Source organism: Phyllobates terribilis, unplaced genomic scaffold (genome assembly GCF_046119375.1).
Source record: "Phyllobates terribilis strain yellow unplaced genomic scaffold, ASM4611937v1 Scaffold_5__5_contigs__length_657084704, whole genome shotgun sequence".
Lineage (NCBI taxonomy): Eukaryota > Metazoa > Chordata > Amphibia > Anura > Dendrobatidae > Phyllobates > Phyllobates terribilis.
Window position 1 is genome coordinate 70,817,233 of NW_027362765.1, and position 26,426 is coordinate 70,843,658.

General features: G+C 43.2%; 1 protein-coding gene across 1 annotated transcript in view; it reads left to right on the forward strand.

The window, feature by feature from the left end:
* The window catches only part of LOC141271460 (uncharacterized), a 549,319-nt gene that overhangs the window by 465,313 nt on the left and 57,580 nt on the right, over positions 1–26,426 (forward strand). The window contains exon 7 of the mRNA XM_073681531.1: positions 755–1,952. Coding sequence (XP_073537632.1) covers positions 755–1,952 — 1,198 coding nt within the window. The remainder of the gene's footprint in view (positions 1–754; positions 1,953–26,426) is intronic.

Genomic DNA, 26,426 nt, shown 5'->3' on the forward strand with positions numbered 1-26,426 from the left:
TGGAAGTGCATATCCTGCAGGGCCAGAAACCAGCGGGTGACACAAGCATTTTTCCCCTTTTTCTCCCTCATCCACCTGAGTGGAGCATGGTCTGACACTAATTTAAATTTTAGCCCTAAGGGTATGTGCACACGGTCAGGAATGGCTGCGGATTGGACGCAGCACACTTGTGTTGTGTGCATTCCGCAGCATAGTTACAGCATAGTGGATGGGATTTCAAAAAATCCCATGCCCACTTGCGTCTGTATGCTCCTGCAGCTCATCCGCGGAGACGGACATGCGGTGCGTCATTCCAGACCGCAGTATGTCAATTTCTCTTGTGGAGAAACTAGTCTCTGAAAACCTTACTGTTTCTCAAAAGCCATGCCTTGTGTACATGACCAATCTGTTCCAATGTGCTTTTCTCTGTGTTTGTATGTGAAGAAAATTTATGGGAAGGAATCACCTAATAAAACTGATTGCAGGTCCCTTTTACGAGTCTCCTCTGAGCGTGTAACTGGAAACAATTCTTCACAGACAAAGTGAAAAATGAACTGAGAAGATGGCTATTATAGAGTACTGAAAATTTGAAAGGACATAACCTGGTGACCTAACACTATAATCTTAGTCCCTCTTTTGTGGTCTATTGTTTTAGTTTGTCAATAATTACATTTTATTACAGTTTGCATGGAAATTATATAAAGTATATAATAAATAGTAATAATTCCAATGCAGTGTTACTGAAAAATAATAAAATAATTTTTATTCATGGCAGATGACTGTACCAGGAGCTCAGAGGGACGTCTTATATTCTCAGATTTTACTGCTGAAACATCTCAAGACCTTCTCAGAAAAAATCTGTTATCTGGTCCTTTTCAACAAGTCCTTTTTTCTGCTTCATCAAAGACAAATATGACAAACAAAAGTCACAGTAGGGTAGTTGAACATGAAATATCTTACATAGTGACGAAACCATTTCCATGTTCAGAATGTGGGAAATGTTATAGTTCTAAATCAGGACTTGTAATGCATCAGAGGAGTCACACAGGGGAGAAACCATTTTCATGTTCAGAATGTGGGAAATGTTTTAATCGAAAAACAAATCTTGTTACACATCTGAGAATTCACACAGGGGAGAAGCCATTTTCATGTTCAGAATGTGGGAAACATTATAGGGAGAAATCCAAACTTGTAACTCACCAGAGAATTCACACAGGGGAGAAGCCATTTTCATGCTCCAAATGTGGGAAATTGTTTAAACAACAATCAGTTTTAATTAGACATCAGAAAATTCACACAGGGGAGAAGCCATATTCATGTTTAGAATGTGGGAAATGTTTTACACAAAAATCATATCTTGTTACTCATCAGAAAACTCACACAGGAGAGAAGCCATTTTTTTGTTCAGAATGTGGAAAACATTTTAGTGAGAAATCAAAACTTGTTATACATCAGAGAAGTCACACAGGGGAGAAGCCGTTTTGTTGTTCAGAATGTGGAAAATGTTTTACAGAGAAATCAAATCTTCTTAAACATCAGAGAAATCACACAGGGGATAAGCCATTTTCTTGTTCAGAATGTGGGAAATGTTTTACAGAGAAATCAAATCTTGTTAAACATCAGAGAACTCACACAGGAGAGAAGCCTTTTTCATGTTCAGAGTGTGGGAAATGTTATTGTACAAAATCTGATCTTGCTACACATAAGAGAATTCACACAGGGGATCAGCCATTTTCTTGCTCAGAATGTGGGAAATGTTTTAACCAAAAGGCACATCTTGTTAGACATCAGAGAATTCACACAGGGGAGAAGCCATTTTCTTGCTCAGAATGTGGGAAATGTTTTACAGGGAAATCAAATCTCATTACACATCAGATAATTCACTCATGCAACAAAGCGTTTTCATGCTCCGAATGTGGGAAATCTTTTAAACGAAAATCAGTTTTAATTGTGCATCAAAGAATTCACACAGGGCAGAAGCCATATTCATGTTCAGAATGTGGGAAATGTTTTACAGTAAAACATCACCTTATTAAACATCAAAGAACTCACACAGGGAAGAAGCCATTTTCATGTTTCAAATGTGGAAAATGTTTTTCAGAGAAATACAGTCTTATTAGACATCAGTTAACTCACACTAGGCAGAAACCATTTTCATGTTCAGAATGTGGGAAATATTGCAGTATTAAATCAAGACTTGTTACACATCAGAGAAGTCACACAGGGGAGAAGCCATATTCATGTTCAAATTGTGGGAAATGTTTTTCCGATAATTCAGTTCTTATTAGACATCGGAAAATTCACACGGGGGAGAAGCCATTTTCGTGTTCTGAATGTGGGAATTGTTTTGCAGAAAACTCAAAACTTCTTCTACATCAGAGAACTCACACAGGGGAGAAGCCATTTTCATGTTCAAATTGTGGGAAATGTTTTTCTGATAATTCAGCTCTTATTAGACATCGAATAACTCACACAGGGGAGAAGCCATATTCATGTTCAAATTGTGGGAAATGTTTTTCCCGTAATTCAGCTCTTATTAGACATCGGATAACTCACACAGGGGAGAAATCATTTTTGTGTTCAAATTGTGGGAAATCATTTAATCAGAAAACAAATCTTCTTGCACATCTAAAAACTCACACAGGAAAGTAGCAAATTTATTTTTAATAGTTTTATTTACAAATGCAATAGAAAAAATGCAAGTTATAGTAAAGTCTTGAAAACAATTTAGAGCGGTAACTGATTATTAATGTACACACTTACCATTGACCATTTGTTATTGAAAACTAATTTCCATCAAAATAATAAACATATACACTTATATATGAACAATGTGTATAATATATTTTACATTTCTATAACTGCAGCTTAAAAAGGTTGTTCAGTGATGCTTTTTAGCATCTTATTTGACATAGTCAATTAAGAGATACTGCTATACGTGATCAGGACAGTTGCTAAGGTAATCATCCAATGCTCAGTTTGTTTCAGTTAATTAATAGGATGACCTGTTAATATGGTGCGACCTGAAATTTTGGGGTCAAAATCAAGTCGGAATTGGAAACTCCTTCAAACTACTCGCCCCCAAACAAAACAATTATTTAGCGTGGTCGTGTCTGAATTGGAAACTCCTTCAGACTACTCACCCCCAAACAAAACAATTATTTAGCCTGGTCTTGACAGAGAAGAGAGAAATGTATTTTTCATACAAAAGTAGTAATACTTCTCATTGTCCAACCAACTACTAAATACCTTCCATGGCTTGCACACAGTATGACACCCCCATAATGGTTCTCCACATAGCATGATGTCCCCAAATCAATTCCCACTAAACATTTTACCCATACTGTAACCTCCAGCATGCACAATATGAAGTCCCCACAGTGTATTTCCCTACATAATATTAAGCCCCCTCAGTCCCAGAGCACCCATCACACACATTATGATGCTCTCACAGTGCTCCCAATCTCAATACAGTATGAGGCCACTACAGTATTCCCCAATACAATTGGGTGTCCCTACTCCCTTTGTAGAAAATGCACAGAAACAGTAATATATACCGTATTTTTCGGACTATAAGACACACTTTTTTTCCTCCAAAATTTTGGAGGAAAGTGAGGGGTTTGGGGGAGCGGCAGAGGAGTGAGGCACAGAAGGCAGAAGCCGCCTGCTGTGGCTTACACTGTGCCCGCTGCTAAAAAGAATGAATATTCACTGCTCCCAACGGGCGTGGGGAGCAGTGAATATTCATTCTCCTTAATATCGAGCACAGTGTCAGCCCAGTCGCCGGCTTCCTGAAGTAGCTCAGCGGTCACGTGTGCCCGCTACTAAAAAGCATGAATATTCACTACTCCCCACTTCCATGGGGAGTAGTGAATATTCATTCTCTTTAGTAGCGGACACACGCGTCCATAGTCCCGACGAGCAGTGAATCTTCTGTCAGCTCATTTCGGCTTGTGAAGGCGCATGGCAGTGACGTCATGCACAGCTCACACGCTTAGATCAGCTGCTGGCAGCAAAATAGGATGCAGCGCTGGAGCAGAGGGAAGGAAGGTGAGTAGAATCCTTTTATTTTTTTTGTGTGCACAAGGATGGGGGTGCCATGCATACCAGGATGGGGGTGCCATGCATGCCAGGATGGGGATGGGGGTGCCATGCATGCCAGGATGGGGATGGGGTGCCATGCATACCAGGATGGGGAAGAGGGTGCCATACATACCAGGATGGGAGTGCAATGCATATCAGGATGGGGGACCATGTATACCAGGATGGGAATGGGGGCCATGTATAAGAGGAAGGGGGAGCCACACATACCAGGATGGGGGCATATATATACCAGAATGGGGAATATAGATACAGAATTGGGGGACATTACCGCTATAACAGTGTCAGCAGCAGACCCCCTCCCCCATAACAGTTCATCATGACCACATTTTTTGCTTTCATATTTTTTTCTATTTTCCTTTTCTAAAACCTAGGTATGTCTTAGGTCCGGTGTGTCTTATAGTCCGAAAAATATGGTATATAAAAAAGAAAAATCACCTAGCCTTGTTCCTATGATGTGCTGCTCCAGGCTGTGCTGAGTTTGGACTTGAGCTCCATGCAGAAGGCACAATGATTGTACCTGCATCGGCAGAACTGAAATCCGCTGGATAAATGGTGGCGCAGCTAGGTGATCGGTCCCTGTTCCTCCATTGTATGCAACTTTATCTATGTGCCCTTCAGCACTGGGCCTCTGTTTCAACCCCTGGTTCTCATGCTCTATATTGGCCACATGCTCTACCAATATTGCCAGTACACCACTGGATGAGACCAGTTAAGAATCAGAGTTGTCTTGACAGTTGTCTTGGTCATTTACAGTAGAGTCTCACAACACCTGATATCAGATCATGTGGATCAGAGAGATGTAGGATAACCCATTTTCAACTTATTCATTACTAGACATGAGCTTTTAAAACTGATAGCCTTGTGTTTTGAACAGAGGCGTAGCTAGGGTTTTGGTACAGGGGGGGCGAAACTTCTGAGTGGGCCCCTAACCAGGTGACCCTGATTACAGCTGTGGTGGCGCACCCAAATAGTGGATGTAGGAGAGCCTCAGCAGATGACTGCGCTGTTACTGAAAATAATCTCTATACAAAGACCAGCACTGCTATTACCGCCATACGGTGACATATTGCTAGATACCAGTCCTGCAGAACATATAAGAAACAGCACAGTTATATATAGTACCTTACAGGTCACGTTCTTTCTGATTAAATTGTTCACTTTTCCCGTCTTTTCCATCTGGCCCAGACTGACACGCCAACTCTTCCACCTAGGACTCAGTTTCAGGTCTGCAGAGATCACAACAAAGACACATTTGACTCCTTACATTTCAGGCCCCGTCCCCATCTATTCCCAACCTGCACAAACCCCTCATCCTGCTGATAATCCAATACTGAGCCTCTGTTGCTGTATGTGACCCTATTACTGCACCTGCTGTGTGCTCTCTAGATGGTTAAACAAAACTCTAGAATATGGTAATGCCGTATGCTAGTGCCCTAGTAAACAGTGCCCACATTTTGCCCCGTAGAAAGTAATAGTGCCCTCTGTGTGCCCCTCTGACAGTCAGGCTAAGTGCCCAAGATGCAGAAATGCTGCGGAGCGTTTCTGCATCTCCGTGGCAGAAAAAACGCATGTGGATTTTACATGCGTTTTTTCTGCCAGGTAGAAGCGTTTTGAACATGTGATTTCACATGCGGGTTGTCAAGCGCTTTTCCAAGCGATTTTAGCATCACTTGGAAAAGTGCTTGACAACTTGGTCACACTATATATAAATCCATGCAACCGGCATGGATTTATATTGTGTGACCAAGTTACGATGGTGCAAAAGCAGCATCAATAGTAAAAAAAAAGAATAAAAATGTTGAAAAATAAAAAAAATCATTATACTCACCTTCCGATGGCCCCGGTCTCCTTCTCCGGTGCCTTCAGCGGCTCGCGGTGCTCTAAAAAGGACCTTCCATGACATAATTTAGTCATGTGACAGGTCACGCGACCGCCGACGTCAGCGGTCACGTGACCTGTCACATGACTAAATGACGTCATGGAAGGTCCTTTTGCCACTGCGAGCAGCCGAAGAGCCAGCAGCACCGCCGAGAGCAGACAGGGGAACATCAGAAGGTAATTATATGTTTTTTTTTATTTTAATCCTTTTTTAACTACAGGTACTATGGTACCCGGGTCTGGAGGAGAGTCTCCTCTTCTCCAGACCCGGGTACCATCCGCGCATTGAATCACGTAATATCCGCATGTGTACGTGTAGTTATGCGGATGTTATGCGGTCCAATGCAAGTCAATGGCGGCGATTTTGCCGTGATTCCGCAAAATTTATGGTCGTGCTGTGGATTTTTCCGCAATGATTATCATTGGGAAACATGGCAGACAGCTTAACATGCGTTTGTAATGCGTTTTCGCGGCGGAAATACAGCCGCGGAAACACATTAAATCCGCATCGTGGGCACGCAGCCTCACGATAACCTGAGCTCCCCTATAAAGAAAAATGACGACTTAAGATTTAATAATGTCCTGCGTCTCCCCCCATGTACAGTTCCCCTCTACACAGTATGATGCTCTCTTATGCACAGTACAACCCCTGGCAAAAGTTATGGAATCACCGGGCTCGGAGGATGTTCATTCAGTTGTTTAATGTTGTTGAAAAAAAGTAGATCACAGACATGGCACAAAACTAAAGTCATTTCAAATGGCAACTTTAGGGCTTTAAGAAACACTAAAAGAAATCAAGATTAAAAATGTGGTACTCAGTAAGGGTAATTTTTTTCAGACCAAGCAGAGGGAAAAAATTATGGAATCACTCAATTCTGAGGAAAAAATTATGGAATCACCCTGTAAATTTTCATTTTCAAAACCAACACCTGCATCAAATTAGATCTGCTCGTTAGTCTGCATTTAAAAAGGAGTGATCACACCTTGGAGAGCTGTTGCACCAAGTGGACTGACATGAATCATGGCTCCAACATGAGAGATGTCAATTGAAACAAAGGAGAGGATTATCAAACTCTTAAAAGAAGGTAAATCATCATGCAGTGTTGCAAAAGATGTTGGTTTTTCACAGTCAGCTGTGTCTAAATCTGGACAAAAAGGCAAACATACTGGTAGACCAAGGAAGACATCAAACCGTCAAGACCGGAAACTTAAAGCAATATGTCTCCAAAACAGGAAATGCACAACAAAACAAATGAGGAACGAATGGGAGGAAACTGGAGTCAATGTCTGTGACCGAACTGTAAGAAACCGCCTAAAGGGAATGGTATTTACATACAGAAAAGCTAAACATAAGCCATCATTAACACCTAAACAGAAAAAAAAGAAGGTTACAATGGGCTAAGGAAAAGCAATCGTGGACTGTGGATGACTGGATGAAAGTCATATTCAGTGATGAATCGCGAATCTGCATTGGGCAAGGTGATGATGCTGGAACTTTTGTTTGGTGCCGTTCCAATGAGATTTATAAAGATGACTGCATGAAGAGAACATGCAAATTTCCACAGTCATTGATGATATGGGGCTGCATGTCAGATAAAGGCACAGGGGAGATGGCTTTCATTACATCTTCAATAAATGCCCAAGTTTACATTGATATTTTGGACAGTTTTCTTATCCCATCAATTAAAAGGATGTTTGGGGATACTGACCCCTTATTAGCCTCCAAACTGATGGCTCCAACACTGTATGATGGCCCCCACACTATACAAAGACCCCACATTGTCTCCCACACTGTATTATGGTTCCCACACTGTGGAAAGACCCCACATTGTCACCCACACTATATGATGGCCCCCACACTGTGCAAAGACCCCACACTGTCTCCCACACTGTATTGTATGATGGCTCCCACACTGTGAAAATACCCCACACTGTATGATGGCTCCCACACTGTGAAAAGACCCCACATTATGTCCCACACTGTATGATGGCCCCCACACTGTGCAAAGACCGCACATTATCTCCCACATGTATGACCCTAACTGTAATCCCCACACTGTATAAATAGCCTACATATAGTATAATGCCCCCCCATAGGCAGAGTCTGTAGTATAATGTCCCCCCCATAGGCATGGTCTGTAGTATAATGTTCCCTTCCATAGGCAGAGTCTGTAGTATAATGTGCCCCCCCTTAGGCTGAGTCTGTAGTATAATGTCCCCCCCCCATAGGCAGAGTCTGAAGTATAATGCACCTCCCCCTCGTAGGCAGACTATGTAGAATAATGTCGCCCCCTCATAGGCAGAGTCTGTAGTATAACGTCTCCCCCCTCATAGGCAGAGTCTTTAGTATAATTCTCCCCCCATAGGCCGAGTCTGTAGTATAATGGTCCTCCCCCTCATAGGCAGAGTATGTAGTATAATGTCTCCCCCCCCCCCATAGGCTGAGTCTGTAGTATAATGTCCCCCCCCCATAGGCAGAGTATGTAGTATAATGTCTCCCCTTCATAGGCAGAGTATTAGTATAATGCCCCCCCACCATGGGCAGAGTCTGTACTATAATGCTCCCCCCCCATAGGCAGAGTTTGCAGTATGATGTGTGTGTCCCCCAATAGGCAGAGTATGCAGTATAATGTCCCCCCTTCCCGGAAAAAAATAAACACAATACTCACCTCTCCTCCTCGTTCCCCTGCTGCCTGCTGCTCCGAGTGGCGTGCCCAGCCCGCACATCTTCAAAACAGCAGGTCGGGCGCCAAGTGATAACGTCACTGACGTCAGACACAGAGGGGGACTGATTGGAGAGGGAGCGTCGCGCTCCCTCCCTCATCAGTGAACTCACGTTGACGGACGGGAGTGCCGATGCTGGGACCGGGGGTCCCCTCTCCTGCTCAAGGGCCTGACAGCTTCCGCCGGGCAGTGCAGGAACATAGTCTCCCTGCTCAGTCCCGGAGTGTAACGGTATCTGAGTGCTTTGCACGCTGGATACAGTTACACTAGCGTAGCTCCGGGTGGGCCCCCTCCGAGCTCTGGGCCCGGGGCCACCGCCCCATCTGCCCCCCACTGTAGCTACGCCACTGGTTTTGAATTGTATTTCATTATTATTTGCAAGTGAAAATCTTGCCTTTGAACCTATGGAATTGAGGGAAAGCTGGTATTTGTTCATAAATATTGAATGAAATATTACCTAGTCCATAGTATGGTTGAGAGGTGGTGATTCAGAATGTAAATTTAATTTGTCTTAGTCCTGTTAGCAGCACAAAAATGGAAACATTTTTCACCCTGCAAGATGATAGGACAGGTGCTGATTTTAATAGACACCCGATCATTATATAAGGTGCCCCAGCCCTATACCATTTGTGCATTTTAAACTTTTATTATCAGGCTAAGAATATCATATGGAGGGAGCCTTATGTTAAAGGGGTTGTCCATTACTCAGACAACTCCTTCCCAATCACTATATTTCCCCCAAGTAAAATTATAGCAGCTATAGTCCCCTCCAGTGTGAGAGCTGTTCGAGCAGTGTCGGAACTGGCTTTTCCGGGACTTGCGTGACATTATTATGTCATGCGATCCCTGCAACCAATCAAGCGGCCACTTCACCACTTCACTTTCCATACTTTATACATAACTGACATCCAGAGGAGCAGCCGCAGCTCTGACTTCCTCCGGATGACCATTTTGCCTGGATGATGGGAGAGCGAAGCAGCCACTGACTTGGCTTCTGGGAGAGCCAGTGCCAAGACCACTGAAACGACGACCACACCAGAGGTGAGTATAACTGTCTCTTGTCTGATTGCTTACCGCGGCGGCGCGGTTACTGTCTGATTCTTATAGTTACTGTGTGCGCATTCCTAATGCATCCCCAGCCTATTGTTGTGAGTCACTGGATACTTAACCCCCTCCACCCAGTAGGAGGTGCCTGAGCAACACTTTCTTTCAGTGTGTTCTGTGCAACTGAGTTGCCAGGTCCTGTCCTGTATCTTGTCTGTTTCCGCCACCCTGGGGGCTGAGTACCCAGGCCTGTTACCTGTATCCGTGACTTCTGTGACTTCTAGTCTGTTTCCGCCACCCTGGGGGCTGAGTTCCCAGGCTCGTTCCTGTATCTTGTTCCTTGTTCAGTTCCTGTCTGAACAGTGTCCTAGCCCGTTACTAATTTGTCTCTATGTTCATATCTTCCCTTTTCCTGCAGTGTCTGAACTTGCACCTAACTCCAATTCGTTGTCTCTGTACTTCTGTTTGTGAGTTTAGTGTTCACTCGCTACTTCATTGTAACTACCTAGTGTGTATCTGCTCTGCTTGTCTACCGCACCTGCGGGTTTTGCTCTGCTTTGCTTGTCTACCGCATCGGCGGGTTTTCCTCTGCTCTGCTTGTCTACAGCACCTGCGGGTTTTGCTCTGCTCTGCTTGTCTACCGCACCTGCGGGTTTTGCTGTGCTCTGCTTCTCTACCGCACCTGTGGGTTTTGCTCTGCTTTGCTTGTCTACTGCACCTGCGGATTTTGCTCTGCTCTGCTTGTCTACTGCACCTGCAGATTTTGCTCTGTTCTGCTTGTCTACCGCACCTGCGGATTTTGCTCTGCTCTGCTTCTCTACCGCACCTGCGGGTTTTGCTCTGCTCTGCTTGTCTACCGCACCTGCGGGTTTTGCTGTGCTCTGCTTGTCTACCGCACCTGTGGTTTTGCTCTGCTCTGCATGTCTACCGCACCTGCGGGTTTTGCTCTGCTCTGCTTGTCTACCGCACCTGCGGGTTTTGCTCTGCTCTGCTTCTCTACCGCACCTGCGGGTTTTGCTCTGCTCTGCTCGTTTACCGCACCTGCGGGTTTTGCTCTGCTCTGCTTGTCTGCCGCACCTGTGGCTCTTTTCCTGTATCCCCGTCTGTACTGGTCCCTATCCTGCCTGCGTTCGTGCCTGCCCGTACCCACCTGTTTGCATACCAGCCGTGCCTGCCAGTACCCACCTGTCAGTATGCCAGCCTAACTTGCCTGTTCCTGCATTCCCCGGTGTGGGTCAACAGCTGTGACCGGGGTCTGACCTGGAGTAGCACCTGCTCGGTTCCTCCCTGGTTCACGGAGTCTACTGAGCCGCCGTGCGACCTTGGTAGGACCGAGTTGATACTTTGTCACGCCCCTCCAGGCACTCCTTGGTTCATGGTATAGTGGGATCACTAATCATGCTCACGCCAGTCAGTCTGGGCATGTGTGTAACCAGCGATCTTGTGGCAAACAACATCAACAGTTTAATGGAAGCTCTGAAGATACCGTATTTTACAGATTATAAGACACACTTTTTTCCCCAAAGTTTGGGGAGAAAATGGGGGTGCATCTTATAATCAGAATTGTAGCTGTAGTGGAGTTGTGGAGCTTACTGGCTGTAGTGAAGTGGGGTCCCAGGGTCACTGCTGTAGGAAGCAGGAGTGGGATGATGATGCGGGTCCCAGGCTGGTAGGAGGTGGTGTTCGGAATAGGAGGTAGTAGTGGGGCGATGCTGCGGGTCCCAGGCTGGTAGAAGGGGGTGTTCTGCGGTGTGCGGGCTCCACCGACATTTTGTTAAAGCACGGAGCATGCACTTTCCATACTTTTCAATGCGCCAGAGGCGGTACATGCACAGATGGAAATCTCCGCAACAAGATCTCATCTCCGGAGATCTCGGCTCCAGAGATCTTAATTGTGCATGCACCACCTCCGGCGTCCATTTTCCCGGAGACCACCGCATTAAAAAGTATGGAAATTGTGGGGCTCTGGGCTATCACAAAATGTCAGTGGAGCCCCTGCATCGCCGAACACTCCCTTCTACCAGCCTGGGACCCGCAGCATCGCCCCACTACTACCTCCTCTGCCACCGACCACCACCTCCTACCTGCCTGGGGCCCAGAGCATCACCCCACTCCTACCGCAGCTGATCACCACCTCCTCCAAGCCTGGGGCCCGCAGCATCTCCTGCCTCCGCCTGCTTCCTGCAGCAGCGACCCTGCCAACTGGGACCCCGCTCCACCACCTCAACCCCCAGGTAAGCTACTGTAAAAGCACCACCATTTTATTAAAAAAACACATTTTTTCCTACTTTCCTCCCCAAAATTTGGGGTGCGTTTTATAATCCAGTGCGTTTTATAATCTGCAAAATACAACAAGAGGAATGGAAGCTCTTCATCCATTTGTCCAAAACAAGGCTAAAAGCCGTCTTGCTACATAACGGCAGGGTGCTCCCTTCAATTCTGGTTGTTATGTAGTCCACATGATGAATCCTATGACAACATGAAACAGCTGTTGAGGTGCCTGAACTATGACTAACATTTGTGGCCACTCTGTGGTGACTTAAAGGTGGATACACAAAGGGCTTCTGCTTTCTGTGTGAGTGGGATAGTCGTGTCATGGAATATAACTACAATAAAAGAGACTGGCCTCTCTGACATTTACTTCAGCCAGTGAGTAAAAATGTCCTGCATCCAGCACTTGTTGATTCACATAACATTTGTTACCACCATTACATATCAAGTTGGGCCTAATGAAGAACTTTGTAAAGGCAATGGATATAAATGCAAAAGCATTCAAGAATCTCATTGATAAATTTCCACGGTTGAGTGAAGCAAGGAAAAAGAAAGGAGTCTTTATTGGATCTCAGATTCTTAAGTTTCTTCAAGATGAGGAGTTTCTCTGTTTATTGCAGGGCAAGGAAAAGGCTGCATGGGGAGTAATCGCATTAATGGTAACTAAGTTTTTGGGAAACTCAAGAGCAGATAACTATGAAGATTTAGTGGAAAATCTCCTCAAAAACATATAAGGAGCTTGGCTGTAACATGTCCTTAAAGATTAATTTCTTACATTTGCATCTAGACTTTTTTCCACCAGACTTCACCAAGATATTGCAGCTATGGAGAAAAGATATCAAGAAAATGGAATCCATCAATGCTTGCAGATTACTGTTGGACAATTGTAAGAGAAGATCCAATGCAGGAGTACAAGAGACAAGCAAAAAAGAGTTGTCACTGAATAGGGACAAAATTTTGAAGTGCAATTTCTGTAACTGTTTATATTTCGCAATAGTTTTTAGACATGTTTTAGTCATTTGAATTGTTGCTAAGTTTCCTCTAAATAAGTATCAGAAAACTGGCATAACAAAATATTCAGAATCTTTATATTTGCAAAAATAATAATGTTTCAAAGTACTGAAACTATATGCATTAATTATATGTAGCAGTAAAAGGAAAACTCTTTGATATCATAGGAACAAGAGCCAACTCAAAATTTTCATTGTCAGATTTGAATTTAGTAGGTCAAAATCATTAAGAAATGGCTCATTTCATAAATGAACCACCTAAGAACTTTTGAAAATATGCAGAACAGTGTTATAGTCACATACAGAGATTTATCACACACAGTATTATCTCCAATCCACCATGAAAAACATAGAACAAATCTAAAAGAAAAAAATCTAAAACATTTTAACGTTTATTAAACAAAACAAATGGCAGAACCAGGGGCGTCAATACTAGATAATATAGCAGTACTAATATAACAGGTTAATAACAGTCAGCAGAAGCAGTGATAGAGACTCAGCATTTGGGGCCAGTTAGTAAAGTGTAGTTTGGTTGGTGCGTCTGTTTTTCTCTACAGTGGTAAATTGCAAAGATTTTCCTATCTATTACAACATTAATAACAGATGACAATGTGCTGTCAGTGATTTTGAACCCTAACTGGGATAAAAAATGGACATGTCTACGATGTTTTTTGCAAAATATATCCCATGACCATGTAAACAGCTCCAAAGATTATAATAATTATGTGTTTTATCCATGCAAACCAAATGTCAGAATAATGGCTTATAGCAACCAACACGGGGCGGGGGGCGACGATAATGGAGATTGTACAGTAACAGAGCAGCCAGTGACATCAAGAGAGAAGTGACCCAATCTAATCCAATACAGACAAATATGAGGATATAGTGGCACAGATCGTAACATATTCTGTTTCCTGGAATGAGACCGCATGTTATGATACTGGTGGAGTACGGCTGGAATCCAATGGCTGGAAGAACATGAGTAGGAAATAACAAGCAGCAGTAGATGTCCTAGAAAGTAGCAATAGTAGTTGTAAGAAACAATCTGTAGAAGAGTGAGAACAATCTAGGTAAGACAGTTCTCAGGAGCTGGAGACTGGAACTAGACTAACAGCTAGACACAATACTGAAGTAGCGAGTGTGTGTTCAGTGTAGCTTTAACAGCCGATTTGATAGGCACAGCTCGATTCATTTTGTTTCTCTCTCCTCTCCAAAATATCAGAAAATCTCCCACCTCCCAGTTTTTTACTGTCTTTACATGCGCTTTGAAACCTGATCTCACAGTGCTACAGAAGACCTTCTGGAGAGCAGATTTGACTTTTGTGGCATCTGAGGCTCACTGCGCCTAAACTCGTCTCATATTTGAAGGTTAGTATTTTCTCTTTTTATTCATCACAATTGTATATTTAGCTTATTTTGTGAATGAATAATGCAAAGTTTGTGGAAATAAGTAGGGTTGGCCTCTAAAGCACATTGTGCCATAACACGACCTCTCTCTCTCACTTCAGATTCTCTGCTGAAATGGCCAGTAAAATGTATGTTTTACTGGCCATATGTTTTAGACCCCACACTGAGTGAAGATTTAGGGGAAGAGAGTGACATTTCATCTCAAGATGAGGTGGAAGAATGTAAAAGTGATTCAGGAACAAAGAAGGATGGTGAGAAGACTGATACATATTTTATTTATTTATTTTACTCACTTATAGAGCACCATTAACTGCACAATGCTTCATAGACAATATCGTCTCTGCCTCCATTGGAGCTCACAATCTAAATTCCCTATCAGTATGTCTTTGGAGTGTGGGAGGAAACCCACGCAAACACGGCGAGAACATACAAACTCCTTGCAGATGTTGTCCTTGGTGGGATTTGAACCCAGGACCCCAGTGCTGCAGTGCTAACCACTGCGCCACCGTGCTGCCCAGATAACACTTACTATTTGTGCAAAGATAAAAAGATCAGGTGGAGCTAGAAGCCGCCCAAGAACTAACATCGTAGGGAATCACACAACAGTCCCACTCACCTTCCTGAAGTTATTGGAAGCACTAAGAATGCTTAAACTGTACTTGAATGTTGGAATAATTTATTTACTGGTGACATTCTGGACCTATTGTTAGATGCACAAACCAATATAGTTACACCATCAAAGACAAATTCTCCAGAGAGAGACACATCAGACCCACAGATGAAATCAAACTCACGGCTTCCATTGGCTTGTTGTACCTAGCTAGTGCATACAGAGTGAATAGTCAAAGTTTGGAGGAAATTAGTAATTTACTAATATTATTCCACACGGAGACCTAGTGTGAATAGCTTGACCGACACACTGCAACGGAATGAAAATGGAAGAAATGTCTGATTTTGGAACAGTCTTATAGGTGTTATGTCTGACAGAGAACCATGGTTTTAAATAACAGGCCAGTAATTTACTAATAATATTGTTCACAGACACCTAGTGTGAATAGAGGGAGGCCAATATTTTCCACGTTCAGTTTAAATTTCTGGATCGCTGAAATATGGAACAGATCTGGCTGTGTTCTGCATTTAAAACAAGCAAATGGAGCAGAAAAATGGTGTACTTTGGATTGCTTTTTAAGAAAATAACCAAGATTAAGATCAAAAAAAATTTGCCCTGGCCCCTGATATCTGGGGCTATGTCTAGAAATATCTGTAATTATTACAGCAGCAGACAGGACGTTCAATGGACCCTCTTGTGCTGTATCACACACTGCAGTCTGCCACATACACTGCAGTCTGCCACATACACAGCCTGCCTGTCTAGCACTGATTATATGAAGCTAGATTAGTCCTCAGAAAGACTGTTAGTTCAGATGTGTGTGTGTATATATATATATATATATATATATGTATATATTGCAAATAAAAAGGCGCTGGCAGGCTAGTCAATCTACAGCAGCGAATTTGGGAGACACAAACCACTATGTGTCAGTGAGTAGGGATATCAATATATCAAGTGGTAATTCGCGCTTAAGGAACGGGATACAGACGCAAAGGGAGGTATTGGAAGTAAAAAGTGGGTCTTTATTAGAATATCAAGACATAAAATGTAAAAGGTATAAAAAGGTATAAAATATATAAGGAAGGGGGGTTTTTGGAGTAAGAGTTAAAAGAAGGGGGGTCTAGAATCTAAAAAACACACACTGAGGTGTGTATAGTGAAACAATGGTCCTGAGGAACAATAATGGCTGGGTACAGATAGATCCTCTGTGGAGCTCAGAGTGGGAGGACCTGTAAGGAAGAGGAGTGGGTGGTTAGGATATTTAAGATTTTTTAAAGATATTTTAAAATCATTTAATTTAAAATTGGTCCTGGAAGAGTAGTAGGGGTGGTATGAATGGATAAATACCTGATATCAAATACCACTTGTGGATCCCCACGGCTACTTATATACTATTTAGATACATACCACAACATATCTGAGTATGATGAAAGCCAGGTAACCTCCATTTCCCCCCCCCCATCTTAGATCAGCACACCCAACCCACCACCCTCTTACTAGCCCTACTTATTTTATTGCTACCATTCAGAGGTACCACCTGCAATGGAACCCAGCCACTGAGCAGGTTACCATACCCCCCAATAAGCCGCATCCCTACTACGTGATCAACAGATTGGACTCAGGAGCACGACCCCATAAACAGGTACTAAGACCCCCATATTGTACCATAATACCGCATCATACCAGTTACTCATTATCTATGATACCATAGGTATTAACCTGAGGATCGCCCGAGATGACCCACCTGATCATCCCTACTCATCTGATCAGGTATTTATCCATTCATACCACCCCTACTACTCTTCCAGGACCAATTTTAAATTAAATGATTTTAAAATATCTTTAAAAAATCTTAAATATCCTAACCACCCACTCCTCTTCCTTACAGGTCCTCCCACTCTGAGCTCCACAGAGGATCTATCTGTACCCAGCCATTATTGTTCCTCAGGACCATTGTTTCACTATACACACCTCAGTGTGTGTTTTTTAGATTCTAGACCCCCCTTCTTTTAACTCTTACTCCAAAAACCCCCCCTTCCTTATATATTTTATACCTTTTACATTTTATGTCTTGATATTCTAATAAAGACCCACTTTTTACTTCCAATACCTCCCTTTGCGTCTGTATCCCGTTCCTTAAGCGCGAATTACCACTTGATATATTGATATATGTATATATATATATATATATATACCTACAGTACAGACCAAAAGTTTGGACACACCTTCTCATTTAAAGATTTTTCTGTATTTTCATGACTATGAAACTTGTACATTCACACTGAAGGCATCAAAGCTATGAATTAACACATGTGGAATTATAAACTTAACTAAAAAGTGTGAAACAACTGAAAATATGTCTTATATTATAGGTTCTTCAAAGTAGCCACCTTTTGCTTTGATGACTGCTTTGCACACTCTTGGCATTCTCTTGATGAGCTTCAAGAGGTTTCACACTTTTTTGTTAAGTATATAATTCCACATGTGTTAATTCATAGTTTTGATGCCGTCAGTGTGAATGTACAATTTTCATAGTCATGAAAATACAGAAAAAACTTTAAATGAGAAGGTGTGTCCAAACTTTTGGTCTGTACTGTATATGTTGTGGAGTACCTATACTAAGAGGACGTTAAGTGGACCCTCTTGCACTATGTGCACTGCAGTCTGCCACATACACTGCCTGCCTAACTCCTGCTATCACCTCTGAATATATGCAGCAGGATTAGTCCTCAGAAGGACTGTTATTTCAGATGGATATATACTGTATATATGTTGTGGAATACTAACTATAAAGAAGCAAATCTCTCCCTGACGCAGCACCTCTCCCTACTCTGCCTGATTCCGGGGTAGCAACAAGACCTCTAATATGAGGCATACAGGTAGGTATAGATTTACAGTTCTATCACCTGGAAGCTCATATTAGAGGTCAGATAAGTGCCATGGGGGTGACAGATTCCCTTTAAACAAAGGGTTTTTTCCATCTAAAAAATGTGCTATTTGTAGAGCAACAAAAACAGATAAACCATTATTTTCGTTTGGTAATAAAGAAGAGACATTCACTATGCAAACACACATAACTTGTTGCACTAAAGCTATTATATACTGCATACAATGTCCCTGTCATAAACATTATGTAGGTAGAACTAAAAGGGAATTAAAAGTGAGAATTAATATAATAATATTAAACAAATGTATAATATAATATAAAGCACCAATTCACTTGACATTAGCTGTCTCTACACTACAAAACAGCACATAATGGTAAACTAACAGGCAGCACATTTTGGGGAATAGAAAATGTGAAAAAGCACTGGAGAGGAGGATGTCCAGAGTGAAAAGGAAAAGAATTTTCACATTGAATTCATTAAGACCATTTGGTCTGAATAGTGAGATAGAACTGTTTGCTTTCAATTAGAGGTGTAGTTCCGCAGTCCAACAAGTCTAGACACTAACCTATATAAGAAATTCCACTCACAGTGAATGTAATCCCTGACGAAGGAGGTCGTAACCTCAGATACACGTTGGATACAGTATCGGCACCCCTCTTGCAACAGAAGGAGAGCCTATAGTTTGGTGACGCCACACAGACCAAAGCCAGGAATAGTGCAGGTGTGACCGGCCGGCACCCTGTCTACACGGCTTGTGGAGTGTCAAGCACAGCAAGAAGGAACAGCCTGCACATTTGTCCACGGACTGCTGAAGCAAATTCCCACATGTGAACAGGACAGTTTCTCAAGCTACACATCATAAGGTAGGCATCAGCATTTCATCCAGTGACTCATAGCGCATACATCTGTTACCTTTTTGTATTAAAACTGTTGATGTTGTTGCATGTCACAAGATCGCCCTGCATGAAGAAGTATTGGACAAGATCTAAATCCCAGTTGCGGAAAAAAGAAATCCGAACTAAGCAGTAAAACAAAAGTGTTTTTACTGCTCAACTCCAAAAAAATTCTCACCCTAGGCACTTCCATAAAATGCAAGAATAGAGCTCTGTAAGAGATTGATGGCAACTTGGGTGCTTTAGGGAACCTGACAAGATCAATATGAACTGTAGATTTTTCTTCAGAGCCTTATCCTTCACCTCAAAGAATTTCAGAATTGGTGACCAAGAATTGCTTGGTAACAAACTAGGGATAAATGTGAACAACTAGAGGAAATTACTCTTAACCTGTTGACAATCTTTACCGACCACATCTGCTCATAGTTGAAAGCACATATTTGGTCCTCGAACCCATGAATATTAAAGTGATTGACTTATCTTGTTCTTTGAGTCTACCAATCAATACTGAAGCTAAGTTTACCATATTGACTGTCGTATTCTACAATTTGCTCCACTACCCATTTGTGATATCGCTTCAGGAAAGATCTTCATTCAACAGAATCCAATTCAGCAGATACCAACCTGGGAACATTTCTTGAACTTGACTGACATCTAGTTGTGCAGAAAACATTGAATTTTATCTCAACATTAGCTGGAGATGTTAGGTACTTTGTGGACTTGTAGGTGGATCTAGATTTCTAGTCCTCTTCCTTTCTGAAGAGACAATTTGCATATTTCCCAGAGGAATATTGCGGCTTTAAAAGTCTCCTCACCTTGACATGCTTAATATGTCACTCTCTGCAAGGGGAAATGTTACCCCTTGGAAACCGGTCTGATACCTCTCACCCAGCCAAACCAGTACCCAAAAACACAGGGTCTGCAAATTAAGTTTCTGGTTCTGGCTTATATCCTAAGTCATGTGATAAGGCTCGTTAAAGGGTCACTATTGACTTTTAGCATTGCTACTTCCTGTAGGTGGCACTAGAGTTCTAGTCCTCTTCCTCTCTGAAGAGACAATTTGAACTTTGTGGTGGCATGCTCTACTTTTACAGAGGTCAAAAACCTGTTGGTAATTCATTATGGACACATATTGATATGGACGTTATTAGATATTTACCCAGCTCATCTGATTACATAGTTATTTGGGTGACTGTGGACTTATTCTCTAAAACGGTGCACTTTCTTCTTCTACCAGTCTGTCCTCATGTATGTAAGCGCATATTTTGTCAGTATGGATTACCATTGCATACAGTATATTCTCTGAGCAAGGGTGTGTAGTTTGCATGAAGGTTTTTGTATGTGCTCTGAGAATAATTGCTGGTAAAGATAGATTTATATTTCTCTTCTCTCCCTCAGTCCAAAGGTTGAGATGAATAATTTGATCAGTTTTCATAGAATCATAGAATGGTAGAGTTGGAAGGGACCTCCTGGGTCATCTGGTCCAACCCCCTGCTCAAAGCAGGATTCACTAGATCATCTCAGACAGATGTCTGTCCAGCCTCTGTTTGAAGACGTCCATTGAAGGGGAACTCACCACCTCTCGTGGCAGCCTGTTCCACCAATTAATCACCCTAACTGTCAAAAAGTTTTTTCTAATATCTAATCTGTGTCTCCTCCCATTTAGTTTCATCCCATTGCTTCTAGTCTTTCCTTGTGCAAATGAGAATAAAGATGATCCTTCTACAATGTGACAGCCCTTGACATATTTGTAGACAGCTATTAAGTCTCCTCTCAGTCTTCTTTTTTGCAAGCTAAACATTCCCAAATCCTGCAACCGTTCCTCATAGGACATGGTTTGCAGACCAGTCACCATTCTGGTCGTTCTTCTCTGAACTTGCTCCAGTTTGTCTATGTCTTTTTTAAAATGTGGTGCCCAAAACTGTACACAGTATTCCAGATGAGGTCTGACCAAAGAGGAGTAAAGACCGATAATGACTTCACGTGATCTAGACTGTATGCTTCTGTTAATACATCCCAGAATTGTATTTGCCTTTTTTGCTGCTGCATCACACTGTTGACTCATGTTCAGTCTATGATCTATTAGTATACCTAAGTCTTTTTCACATGTACTGTTGCTTAGCTCTATTCCTCCCATTCTGTATATGCTTTTTTCATTTTTATTGCCCAGATGTAGTACTTTGCATTTTTCCCTGTTAAAAACCATTCTGTTGGTTGCTGCCCACTGCTCCGGTTTATTTAGGTCTTTTTGAATCCTCTCTCTCTCTTCTCTAGTTTTGGACTGGAGACAAGTGCAGACTCTACTCAAGACATAGGAAGCATGTCAATTCGGTGTGGATATACAATTACTTAGGTAGCCAAACCAGAAGCTCCATTTGCAGACATGTGTTTCAGTGTTTTTACCCCTAATTGGTGCAAACCAGGAAAAAATGGTTGGCTGGGTGAGAGATCTTGCCCATGCAGTCTAAAGGTTGAAATTTCTCTCCACGGCATCTCCAGGCTCTGTCACGTCTGTCACATGTGCTCAGTGTGAACCTGCTGAAGAGCACAGGGCGCCAGTGGCGACTTTGCTAATCCTAGTGTTCTATGGCAAATGCAAAGCATCCTGCACGGTGTTGGGCTGTGAGCACAACCCCCATCGGGCCCTCCTACCACCCTCATGGAGTTTGTTTCTAACCGATTGTGCAGACACATGCACATTTGTGGCCTGCTGGAGGTCATTTTGCAGGGCTCTAGCAGTGCTCCTCCTGTTCCTCTTTGCACAAAGGCGGAGGTAGCGGTCCTGCTGCTGGGTTGTTGCCCTCCTACGGCCCCATCCACGTCTCCTGGTGTACTGGCCTGTCTCCTGGTAGCGCCTCCAGCCTCTGGACACTACGCTGACAGACACAGCAAACCTTCTTGCCACAGCTCGCATTGATGTTCCATCCTGGATGAGCTGCACTACCTGAGCAACTTCTGTGGGTTGTAGAGTCCGTCTCATGCTACCACGAGTGTGAAAGCACAACCAACATTCAAAAGTGACCAAAACATCAGCCAGAAAGCATTGGTACAGAGATGTGGTCTGTGGGCCCCACCTGCAGAACCACTCCTTTATTGGGGGTGTCTTGATAATTGCCAATAATTTCCATCTATTGTCTATTCCGTTTGCACAACAGCATGTGAAATTGTTTGTCAATCAGTGTTGCTTCCTAAGTGGACAGTTTGATTCCACAGAAGTTTGATTTACTTGGAGTTATATTCTGTTGTTTAAGTGTTCCCTTTATTTTTTGAGCAGTGTATATATTCTAACATACACTACATATATGGCTGTTCTGTGAGTACAGGACCTATGAGGATGCAGCATCCTGCGTATGCGGAGGCACCTGATCATGTGACCCCTGACTCCTCCCCTCCTGTGACATCATCACAGGTCCTGTGCGCACAGAACAGCCATATATCCAGTGTGCGGCTCTGCAGGTGGAGGTATGTGGAGATTCCCCATTACTGAGCGCAGGGGATTTCTAGTACTAAGAACATTTAGGTGCATTTACGTTGCCACATTCTAATATTCATAACGTGTTTTTCTTTGAACATTGAAACACAGGACACACATTGCCCTCACAATATGATACTCCTTTCCTCACAGAGCACCCCCCCCCCAACCTCCATGCGGTCCCCCTCCATCCACTATATTCGCTGACTATCCTGCACTGAGTGTGGCCGGTGGTGCTGGTCTGTGCGGTGTGGGGATCGTGCCCCTGGGGCGATATAGTGATGTCACTGCATCTACTGCACCGACCTCAGATGGTTCAGGGGGCACAGGCGGAGGACGCAGCTACAGATATCAGGACAGGGCACTGACCTCCCCGACAGCTTCCCAAATCTGAGAATATCCCCCCGGATATGGGATGGTGGAAGCATGAGGGGCTGTTCTCTGTACATTCTGATTGAAGAATTGTCGACACATATGATTCCAGAAAATAAAGCTATTTGGGTATGTTCCCACGGTCAGGAGCCGTTGCAGGTTTGACGCTGCGTGTTATGCCGCATCAAACCCGCAGCTGTCACATGTTACAGCATAGTGGATGGGATTTGTAGAAATCCCATGTCCAATATGCATCTGTGGCTCACCCGTGGAAACTGACATGCGACGCGTTTTTCCAGACCGCAGCATGTCAATTTCTCCAGTGGATCCGCATGCGGGCTTTCCCCATAGACTAACCTCTATGGGAAAAGTCCGCAGGTGAAAAAAAAATGGTGCCACTCATTTGCATAAAATGAGTGGTGGAAGCCGGCGGTGGCTATTCCGCTGTGTCGGGGCCGCAGGCGGCTCCGGACAGTGTGCACATACCCTTAATCTTTGTTGTTTTTTTGCTTTGTGTGATGTGTTTTGTTACCATTCTGTGGTACCTTCGTTACTCCCCTAGCTGTCATAGCAAACTATTAAAACATATTGTGGGACATCAATGGGGAAACAACATCAACTCCTCTCTCTGTTTATCCAAAGAAGTGAAAAAGCCAAGAGTTATTTCTGATCATGGCTGTTACATTTGGATCCCATGGTCAATTGTTAGTATGGTGCTCACCTACATTTAATATTATTTATTTTACTCGCTTATATAGTGGCTTTAATTTCCACAGCAATTAACAGATGTTATCACTTAACCCATTGGGCTCACAATCTAACTTCTCTATCAGTATGTCTTCGGAGCGTGGGAGGAATCAGAGTACACAAAAGAAACCTACACAAACATGGGGAGAACAAACTCTTTGCAGATGTTTGGTTGGTGCGAATTGAACACAAAACCCCATCGTTATAAACAACGCTAACCACTGAGCCACCATGCCTGTGTGATCATTATGAATAATACTATGTAAAGGTGTGCAAAAAAAATGATGTCTAAATGAGTCCTTAGGCCAAGTACACACGTCTATGTTTTGCGGTCTGAGTATGGTCCACGATGCACCAGACCAGCCACTACTCTCTTGACTGAAACTCAGCTTCATATGTCAAGAGACCCAGAATTAGTCAGAGGCTCTGTCTTAGGGAAGAGTCAGATGGCCGTATAACTCGGACGAGGATCGCAAAACAATGCTCAGACTGGCCGTCTGCTCTCCCAACCCGAGCGTGATAGCTGCATAGAAATACTGTACATGCTGTCATACTCGGGAGAGCGGATGGCCAGTCTGAGCATTGTGTTGCGATCCTCCTCTGAGTTACACAGCAGTCTGACTTTTCCCTTAGTGTGTACCTCAGATAATATAGAGGAGGCTCTATGTCACTCGATTTACCTCAGACATAATGAATGTGGCTCTATGTCTGTCAGTTATTTCAGATATAATAAAGCTCTATCTCTGTCATAGTACCGCAGATATAATGCAAGAGGCTCTATCTCAGTAGTGTACCTTATAAACTGAAGGAGGCTCTATCTCAGTCAGTGACTTCAGATATAATGTAGGAGGCTCTATCTCTGTCAGTGACTTCAGATATAATGTAGGAGGCTCTATCTCTGTCAGTGACCTCAGATATAATGGAGGAGGCTCTATCTCTGTCAGTGACCTCAGATATAATGGAGGAGGCTCTATCTCTGTCAGTGACCTCAGATATAATGGAGGAGGCTCTATCTCTGTCAGTGACTTCAGATATAATGGAGGAGGCTCTATCTCTGTCAGTTACCTCAGATATAATGGAGGAGGCTCTATCTCTGTCAGTTACCTCAGATATAATGGAGGATGCTCTATCTCTGTCAGTGACTTTAGATATAATGGAGGAGGCTCTATCTCTGTCAGAGACTTCAGATATAAAGGAGGAGGCTCTATCTCTGTCAGTTACCTCAGATATAATGGAGGATGCTCTATCTCTGTCAGAGACTTCAGATATAAAGGAGGAGGCTCTATCTCTGTCAGTGACCTCAGATATAATGGAGGAGGCTCTATCTCTGTCAGTGACCTCAGATATAATGGAGGAGGCTCTATCTCTGTCAGTGACCTCAGATATAATGGAGGAGGCGCTATCTCTGTCAGTGACCTCAGATATAATAGAGGAGGCTCTATCTCTGTCAGTGACTTCAGATATAATGGAGGAGGCTCTATCTCTGTCAGTTACCTCAGATATAATGGAGGAGGCTCTATCTCTGTCAGTTACCTCAGATATAATGGAGGAGGCTCTATCTCTGTCAGTGACCTCCGATATAATGGAGGAGGCTCTATCTCTGTCAGTGACCTCAGATATAATGGAGGAGGCTCTATCTCTGTCAGAGACTTCAGATATAAAGGAGGAGGCTCTATCTCTGTCAGTGACTTCAGATATAAAGGAGGAGGCTCTATCTCTGTCAGTGACCTCAGATATAATGGAGGAGGCTCTATCTCTGTCAGTGACCTCAGATATAATGGAGGAGGCTCTATCTCTGTCAGTGACCTCAGATATAATGGAGGAGGCGCTATCTCTGTCAGTGACCTCAGATATAATGGAGGAGGCTCTATCTCTGTCAGTGACTTCAGATATAATGGATGAGGCTCTATCTCTGTCAGTTACCTCAGATATAATGGAGGAGGCTCTATCTCTGTCAGTGACCTCCGATATAATGGAAGAGGCTCTATCTCTGTCAGTGACCACAGATATAATGGAGGAGGCTCTATCTCTGTCAGTTACCTCAGATATAATGGAGGATGCTCTATCTCTGTCAGTGACTTCAGATACAATGGAGGAGGCTCTATCTGTCATTGACTTCAGATATAATGGAGGAGGCTCTATCTCTGTCAGTGACCTCAGATATAATGGAGGAGGCTCTATCTCTGTCAGAGACTTCAGATATAAAGGAGGAGGCTCTATCTATCAGTGACCTCAGATATAATGGAGGAGGCTCTATCTCTGTCAGTGACCTCAGATATAATGGAGGAGGCGCTATCTCTGTCAGTGACCTCAGATATAATAGAGGAGGCTCTATCTCTGTCAGTGACTTCAGATATAATGGAGGAGGCTCTATCTCTGTCAGTTACCTCAGATATAATGGAGGAGGCTCTATCTCTGTCAGTTACCTCAGATATAATGGAGGAGGCTCTATCTCTGTCAGTGACCTCCGATATAATGGAGGAGGCTCTATCTCTGTCAGTGACTTCAGATATAATGGAGGAGGCTCTATCTGTCATTGACTTCAGATATAATGGAGGAGGCTCTATCTCTGTCAGAGACTTCAGATATAAAGGAGGAGGCTCTATCTCTGTCAGTGACCTCAGATATAATGGAGGAGGCTCTATCTCTGTCAGTGACCTCCGATATAATGGAGGAGGCTCTATCTCTGTCAGTGACCTCAGATATAATGGAGGAGGCTCTATCTCTGTCAGTTACCTCAGATATAATGGAGGAGGCTATCTCTGTCAGTGACCTCAGATATTGTGGAGGAAGCTCTATCTCTGTCAGTGACCTCCGATATAATGGAGGAGGCTCTATCTCTGTCAGTGACTTCAGATATAATGGAGGAGGCTCTATCTGTCATTGACTTCAGATATAATGGAGGAGGCTCTATCTCTGTCAGAGACTTCAGATATAAAGGAGGAGGCTCTATCTCTGTCAGTGACCTCAGATATAATGGAGGAGGCTCTATCTCTGTCAGTGACCTCCGATATAATGGAGGAG